The sequence below is a fragment of the Montipora foliosa genome, chromosome 3 (assembly GCF_036669935.1).
Source record: "Montipora foliosa isolate CH-2021 chromosome 3, ASM3666993v2, whole genome shotgun sequence".
In the NCBI taxonomy this organism is placed as follows: Eukaryota; Metazoa; Cnidaria; class Anthozoa; order Scleractinia; family Acroporidae; genus Montipora; species Montipora foliosa.
The window spans coordinates 18816002-18824620 of NC_090871.1; the positions used below are offsets into that span (position 1 = coordinate 18816002).

Consider the following 8619-nt stretch of genomic DNA (forward strand, 5'->3'; position numbering starts at 1 on the left):
TCGATGGGTAACCTGTCTTGGCCCAGTGTGAGGGCCTTCACTTTATCCGCTCTGTCTTCTTGGGGAATTGAGTTGATGATGCCTTCCGTGTTGCCGACATCCTCCATTTTGACAAACTGCTTTGACGTCATTCGCTATTTTAATAGCTTCATCTTCAGTGCTCGACGATTTGAGGACATCGTCTACGTAGACATTTCTTCAAAGTTTGTTAGCTACCTCAATCCCATACTCATCTTCATTGTCGTCTGCCGTACTACGCTTGAGAGCGTAGTTTGCACATGCAGGGCATGACCCTGCGCCAAATAAATGGTCTGTCATACAATACTCTGCAATATCCTTCTCTATGTCTCCATCTGGCCACCACAAGAACTTGAGGAAACTTTGATCTTCCTTCCTTACTTTCACTTGAAAGAACATTTTCTCAATGTCTGCCATAAAGGCGTACTTCTCTTGCTGGAATCTGATAACAACACCAAGTAAACTGCTTGTAAAATCTGGACTTTGAAGGGGCTTGTCATTTAAGGAGTGCCCTTCAAATGTAGCCGAGCAATCAAACACCACCCGCAATTACGTTGGCTTCTGCGGGTGGTAAATTCCATGATGCGGCAAATACCAATTCTTCCCATTTTGATCCTTACATTCTTTATCCACCTTGCGAGCATATCCTTTAGAGACAATCTCAGACATAAACTGCAGTTATCCATGTGATAATTGTCATCAGACTTCCGGCGTGTCTTCAGACTGTTCAAGAGTTTCTCTGCCTGTGTATAGTTGTTTGGGAGTTGAGTGTTCTGATGTTTCAATGGGAGTGGCAACTCATAACTCAAATCTACGTTAAATCGGCTCTTGCTCAAAATATTTAGTTTCTCACTTTGTAATTACACCGATCAGATCAAGCCACTGATTCAACGTACACCGACAGGAAGATTGTTTACGGTTGCTTGCTTCAAAAGTCTGTAACTCATAATGCATGTCTTCTAAGTGGATTATGGCCTTCTCTTTCGTTTCGTAAAACTTGATGTCTTCGCGTGACATTGTAGTTCCCTTTTCTATTTTGGAAAAGTCCAATTTGAACATTCGCTGGATAGCTTGTAGAATTATCTGCTCCTTAACCGTTCTCTGGGGGATTATGTACCCTCGGGGGGTCATGAGGGTGTTATCTACTTTAGGGCCAATTCTGTTACAAGTGATATCGCTGCCGTGCTTCACAGTGCGGAGAGGGCCATTGATGTACCATCCAAGAAGCGAGCGTACTGCGTATGGGTCATGTTCTTCAAAATAAACAATTCCTCTCGGTCTCAGAACGCTCGGACAGTTCAATCCGATTAGGAAACTCGCTTCAACATTTTCCGTGTAGGGAGGAATGTGAGTACTCACTTCCTTCAAATGAGCCATCTTACTAATCACATCGGACCGTGGTATTTCACTGGGGTCTGCTGGAATAAAGTTTACCGCGGTGTCAACAAAGGCAACAAAGCTGGGCCGCAGGCTCAGCAATGACAGAGAAGTCGGGCGGTCTATATCAGCTTTGTTACTTTTGTTAGAAAGTGTTGAAGTGTTTAAGCATGCGACCTCTTTGAGCCGCGGACGGCAACCGGAAGTGAGCTGTTTTCCCTTTTATCCTGTCTTGTCACTACCATCTTTATATTGCTAAGTATCTTTCCTCCATAAGAGATGATTAGGTTAAAAATCTGGGAGACGCTATTGTCTTGGCATGCGAAATACTTATTTTCGGTTGCCGTCCGCGGCGCAAAAACGTCGCGTAGTTAAACTCCCTAATATGGCATCCCTGCCGGACTTCGAGCTGTTTCAAGTGACAGTGAACTAAAAGCGATGGCTACGTTTTTGAGATACGCGGACATCAACCTGAGGTGAACATTTCGCACGCCAGGAAGCATGCAGTGTCTCCCAGATTTTTAAACTAATCATCCCCAATGGAGAAATGGTACTTAGCAATAAAAAGGTGGCTGTGTGAAGAAAAGTAAAAAGGGAAAACAGTTCACTTCCGATTGCAAATGAAAGTTAGCCGTTTTCCTTTCTAACGTGTCTTGACAATACGACATTAAAACGGCTGACTATCTTTTCGCTCTTTGGCAGAGACTACTGGCCTAACATGCGAAATGTTCACTTCTGGTTCACGTTCGTGGCTCAAAAACGTTGTCGCGCGCCATCAGAGAGAATTCCCAAACGCCGGCTATCGTGAATCGCATTAGGAGCAGCGCTGGCGCAGTGGTGGGAGCACTCGCCTTACACCAATGTGGCCCAGAATCGATTCCCGGATTCGACGCCATATGTGGGTCGAGCTTGTTGGTTCTCTCCTCCGCTCCGAGAGCTTTTCCCCGTGTACTCCGGTTTTCCCATCTTCTTAAAAACCAACATCTCGTTTTATTTGTGGGGAGTTCTGATTTCAGTTGATTTGTAGTTTCCCCAATTAGTAGACCACTCGTGCTCGGCAAAATTACCTTCAGATTTAAATAAAGTGATATTATTATTATTAACATTAACAGCTCAAATCCTTAATGAACAGAATGACATGACAAACATGGCAGCAAGGCAAGGTAGGAACTAGTCAAACTATCCTACATAGCTCAAGTGACATAAAATTAGAAAACTAATGCACTGGAAAGGCAAATACCCCCCACAGAACAGAGATTGCTGATATTGACACTGCCAGAACTTATCGGTGGCTCAGGGGTCGGGATCTTAAACTGAAGCACAAAATAGTAGAACTAGCGAACACCATGCCTTAATGATTTCAACAATTATCAAATTGTGGAAACAATAGAGAAAAAAAAGAAACATTGAATATACATATTAAGTAACTAAGCGTAGATATTTAAATAATACTTACATGCATAACCTTAAACCTAGGACTACATGAAAAGAAAAAGAAGGCTACATTTATACATATATTTAATTATGGGTTGAGAGCAATCCAGATTTTTATAACTCATGCAGTTTCCGTAACAGTTTCGACTGACGCGTGTAGACTGTGATCAGACCCACCACATTTTTTGCAGGCTGCCCTGTTTTAGGCAAAAACGAATACATTACATCACGGTTAATTTACCGGGGCACCCAACGATAATCTTCGGTCAAATATGTGTTCGGGAGTCAAACTATGCTAAGAATTTCGGTTCTACGTTTCTAAACAGCTATAGAATTTTCTATTAAACATCACCTTAAAGATCCGCAACCACAAAAAAGGAGTCCCGTGTTCGGAAGAGATATTTCTGCATTTTTTGGCACTTAAAAAGGTCACCTAGAGGTTTCGGATGAGCAAATGGTTCGCTGGGAAGTTCTTAGAAGGCTACGTTCAGCTAGCAAATTCTGAAATGAAAATGTCTTCCCCTAAAATTTTCGGACTTTTCAATTTTCAGCTAAGATTTCCGAACAGATCAAATTCTTCTACGTGATAAACATAACCCTTTAGACTGTCTTTATACATTGTAAGGAGCCTAGAAATGCCTCTTAAGGGCTTTGACTTCAGTTGCTCGTTGGGTGCCCTTGAATTTATTTCATTATTTTGACGACCTGCTCCGGTAGTATGACTCATGAATTCCGAGAAAAAGGTCGGGAACAGTTGAAAGCAAACCCTTTTCCCATATGATGGCCATGTTTTCTTCTGACAATGTCAAAAAGATATTCTGTAAAGTAGAGTACTGTCATTAGGGTGAGAACTACGTTGGCGATAACATGAGAACGCCACTTATGCGAGTTCCAAACTTTTAGAACAGCAACATTGAAAAGAGTGACCTGTAGCCATACTGATACGGTGTTGAAAACAACATCAATGGCCAGACCGGTTGCGCAGCTCTCGATAAATCCTCAGATAAGATCCGAGACAGGCTGGTTTGAGACATCGGGATACATAAACTTGTAGACGTAAATAAACCCCACGGCCCTGACTAGAGCTGTGGGCTCCGTGAGGAGCAACTGAATGCTAACATCAGCTACAAAACGCATGCTTCGCGGGGTGCGCAAATTCCTTAGGGAGAAGGTAAAAGTTTGTGATCTGTTACACCGGAAGAATATTTTGTACATGAAGTCCCATATGTAATCTCGCATTGTGACAGTTAAGCGTTTTAAAAGATCAATCGCTGCATGGCCCACTCCTAAAGCAACGAAAAGCCCAAAGCTCGTCAGCTCGGCTTGCATAACTCGGAAGACAATGGCCGAACTCGAATAGAGGCATCCTACCAAGAGGTAAAGGAGGCCTGGATGAACAAGCTCAAAGTTTGGGGCAAGGGCGCGTACTATAACTTTGGGGAGAGAAAGGAGCAAAGGGCACGCTCCAGCGATAAAAACTTTTTCCATCTCGCTTTTTCTGTTGTACCATGGAAATATGCTGTAAACCAGAACAAAAGCAGCTGGTATACCCATCAAGAACTGAAGTCCTAAGAGAAATGTCAGTTTGAGCAGTTTCTTCTTAGTTTGCTCTTGAACTGGTGTGTGGGATGACATTAGGTCCTTGGCGATGATCATGCTGTTTCCGAATACAACTACGGTGAAAAGAACATTTAAAGGGTAGGACGTCCAGAGCTGTTTATAAATACCAAATATCTGCAAGCAGAGTCGATAGCTAGCATCTACGAAGACCGCCAAGAGGTTGATCGCAAGGAGGTTCAGATCTTTCAAAACAGAATATCCAAACATGCAGAGCATGATGGAGAAATGCCACAGCTCGATCATAAAACCTTCGACAGATTGGCCAGTAACTCGAATGCTCTGAATCACCCGCGGCATACTAGTCCAGTTGAGTGTCTTTTCATAGCAAAGGTCGGCCGTACTGAAATCTACAACTGCCACTGCGATTGCGAGCAAACCGATACTGGATCCAATTATTAACTGCATTAGAAAAATGGCCCTAAAACACGACACAAACGACGTCCACCTAGATGGTCGAGAATCCTTCCAAGTCATACTTCCACAAGCACCGAAAGGAGGATCGAACTCTTGGAATATCGTGTCGTTCGGATCGAACTTTGTAAATTCTTCTAAGGTGGAACGCTGTTGAACAAGTAGCGGTTCTATCTCGGAATTATCATGGTCTTGAACATTCCGTGACCCGCAAGGTGTTGTTGGCGGGTTTTCTAGAACGCTAGCGGTAAAACTCTCGACAATGTAGGCAAAAAATGCTACAACAGCTTCCTACATACTTAATCCTTCGATAACAACTGAAAAGGACGAAGCTGGAAGTGTCCCCAAAGCCTTTCGGGCGAGAATGTTTGACTGACAAAGAAAGATCATCGCGTAAAGGCCCTAGAAAACGTCTTCAACATTTGCTTCAACATCCATTCGATTTGAAAGGTTGTTGAATGATGTTGAACGGTGGGATGGGCATACGGTTTCAACATTTCATTCAACAAATCTAAGCGAGTGGCCCGTTATTTTCGCCTTAATATCTTGTTTAGTATGGCTTCCAGTTCTGTGTAAGCGACTTCTCTCTTTTCGAGATTGTGGTAGTCTTTACCGAAGACGTCCCACAGAGAGCTTCGCTTTTCCAGCTCATCTATGAGCGTTTCTATCTCGCTTTGTTTTGTCCGCCTCCGGTTCTTTTCTTTTCCTTGTTGCAGTGTTGATCTCTACTTCAAAATCGTCTGGCGTGTCATAGTCCTCCATTGTAGGATCAGCTGATCGAAATATTATCGCCCGGACGTACTACAGCCACACACAAAAGTGTCTTCCTTTGCTACCATCTTTTCTCAATTGCGGAAGCGCTTGCTCAACAATGTTGAAAGAGCGGGGCAAATTACTTCAACTCCGCTTCAACATTCCGAACATTCCAGAGAACAAAAAGAAATGTTGAACGGATGTTGAAGCAAAGTTTAAAGGCTTTTAAACTCTTTCAACATCGGTTCAACATCGTTTCAACACGTTTCAACACGTTGGAAAGGGAGTGGCAAACGCTTTAAGCATTGCCATTCAACAAAATCGAAAGGATGTTGAAGCAAATGTCGAAGCCGTTTGCTAGGGCCTTAATTCTATTGTCTATTTTGCTGAACCGAACAAAGTCCACCAAGATTGTAACTCGGATACCTTCCACAGGTAGTCCGAGTAATAAGAATTAGGCGATGATCTTTCTTTGTCAGTGAAACATTCTCACCCGGAAGGCTTTGGGGACACTTCCAGCTTCGTCCTTTTCAGTTGTTATCGAAGGATCAAGTATATTGGAAGCTGTTGTAGCATTTTTTGCCTACATTGTCGAGAGTTTTACCGCTAGCGTTCTAGAAAACCCGCGAACAACACCTTGCGGGTCACGGAATGTTCAAGACCATGATAATTCCGAGATAGAACCGCTACTTGTTCAACAGCGTTTCACCTTAGAAGAATTTACAAAGTTCGATCCTAACGACACGATATTCCAAGAGTTCGATCCTCCTTTCGGTGCTTGTGGAAGTATGGCTTGGAAGGATTCTCGACCATCTAGGTGGACGTCGTTTGTGTCGTGTTTTAGGGCCATTTTTCCAATGCAGTTAATAATTGGATCTAGTATCGGTTTGCTCGCAATCGCAGTGGCAGTTGTAGATTTCAATACGGCCCATCTTTGCTATCAAGAGACATTCCGCTGGAATAGTATGCTGAGGGTAATTCAGAGCGTTGAAGTTATTAGCCAATCTGTCGAAGGTTTTATTGTCGAGCTGTGGCATTTCTCCATCATGCTCTGCATGTTCGGATATTCTGTTTTGAAAGATCTGAACCTCCTTGCGATCAACCTCTTGGCGGCCTTCGTAGATGCTAGCTATCGACTCTGCTTGCAGATATTTGGTATTTATAAACAGCCCTGGACGTCCTACCCTTTAAATGTTCTTTTCACCGTAGTTGTATTCGGAAACAGCATAATCATCGCCAAGCACCTTATGTCATCCCACACACCAGTTCAAGAGCAAACTAAGACGAAACTGCTCAAACTGACATTTCTCTTAGGACTTCAGTTCTTGATGGGTATACCAGCTGCTTTTGTTCTGGTTTACAGCATATCTCCATGGTACAACAGCAAAAGCGAGATGGAAAAAGTTTTTATCGCTGGAGTGTGCCCTTTGCTTCTTTCTCTCCCCAAAGTTATAGCACGCGTGCTTGCCCCAAAATTTGAGCTTGTTCATCCAGGCCTCCTTTACCTCTTGGTAGGATGCCTATATTCGAGTTCGGCCATTGTCTTCCGAGTTATGCAAGCCGAGCTGACGAGCTTTGGGCTTTTCGTTGCTTTAGGAGTGGGCCATGCAGTGATTGATCTTTTAAAACGCTTAACTGTCACAATGCGAGATTACATATGGGACTTCATGTACAAAATACTCTTCCGGTGTAACAGATCACAAACTTTTACCTTCTCCCCAAGGAATTCGCGCACCCCGCGAAGCAAGCGTTTTGTAGCAGATGTTAGCATTCAGTTGCTCCTCACGGAGCCCACAGCTCTAGTCAGGGCCGTGGGGTTTATTTACGTCTACAAGTTTATGTATCCCGATGTCTCAAACCAGCCTGTCTCGGATCTTATCTGGGGATTTATCGAGCGCTGCGTAACCGGTCTGGCCATTGATGTAGTTTTCAACACCGTATCAGTATGGCTACAGGTCACTCTTTTCAATGTCGCTGTTCTAAAAGTTTGGAACTCGCATAAGTGGCGTGCTCATGTTATCGCCAACGCAGTTTGTACCCTAATGACAGTACTCTACTTTACAGAATATCTTTTTGACATTGTCAGAAGAAAACATGGCAATCATATGGCAAAAAGGTTTGCTTTCAACTGTTTCCGACCTTTTTCTCGGAATTCATGAGTCATAATACTGAAGCAGGTCGTCAAAATAATGAAATAAATTCAAGGGCACCCAACGAGCAACTGAAGTCAAAGCCCTTGAGAGGCATTTCTAGGCTCCTTACAATGTATAAAGACAGTCTAAAGGGTTATGTTTATCACGTAGAAGAATTTGATCTGTTCGGAAATCTTAGCTGAAAATTGAAGTGTCCGAAAATTTTAGGGGAAGACATTTTCATTTCAGAAATTGCTAGCTGAACGTAGCCTTCTAAGAACTTCCCAGCGAACCATTTGCTCATCCGAAACCTCCAGGTGACCTTTTTAAGTGCCAAAAAATGCAGAAATATCTCTTCCGAACACGTAGGGGAATACTTCTAGGTTTTCTAGCTTAAGTTGGTGTCAAGTGCTTTGACTCTGTGATTACTCTAGTTTTATTTGCCTCCCAGATCATGGCTATGTATTATCTCAACTACCATTTATCTTCAAAAGAAGTAACCTTCTGCGCTCTCCATCCCGGAGTGGTATGTCATTTATCTTCCATTGTTAACACTCATAGATGAGCTAGTTAGAAACTGGAAAAAATATTATGACTGGTATACTCCAGACAAAAAAAACTTGAGAAACAAAAACTGGCAATAGACCATTTTACAGTTGTAGCTAAGTTACCTCGCCTAAGAATGGAAGCGTGGCTGCCGGTGACCCTGGTTTGATACAAACCTTCATGCTTTTGTAAATGTAATATGGACTAATTAGAATTACAACAACACAATTTACATGATAAAAGCAGTGGGGGCTGTATCAATACAAGGTTACAGGTCGCTGCGCAAACAACTGTAAAATGGCCTATTTTCCATGATGTTTTTGTTGCC

General features: G+C 42.9%; 1 protein-coding gene and 1 pseudogene across 1 annotated transcript; one reads left to right on the forward strand and one right to left on the reverse strand.

Moving 5' to 3' along the window:
* Positions 1-3552: 3552 nt before the first annotated feature.
* Positions 3553-5157, reverse strand: LOC137995354 (uncharacterized; annotated as a pseudogene).
* A 797-nt stretch (positions 5158-5954) lies between these two features.
* Positions 5955-7772, forward strand: LOC137995355 (uncharacterized). The gene is made up of 2 exons (XM_068840919.1): positions 5955-6048; positions 6148-7772. Exons 1-2 carry the CDS (start codon positions 5955-5957, stop codon positions 7770-7772), a joined length of 1719 nt encoding a protein of 572 aa, XP_068697020.1.
* Positions 7773-8619: the final 847 nt, after the last annotated feature.

Excerpts from the sequence above, each read along its gene's own strand:
- LOC137995355 (XM_068840919.1), top strand. The coding sequence starts at position 5,955 with ATGTCGAAGCCGTTTGCTAGGGCCTTAATTCTATTGTCTATTTTGCTG. Across the intron at positions 6,049-6,147 it reads AACTCGGATACCTTCCACAG|TTGTTATCGAAGGATCAAGT; the intron begins GTAGTCCGAGTA and ends CGTCCTTTTCAG.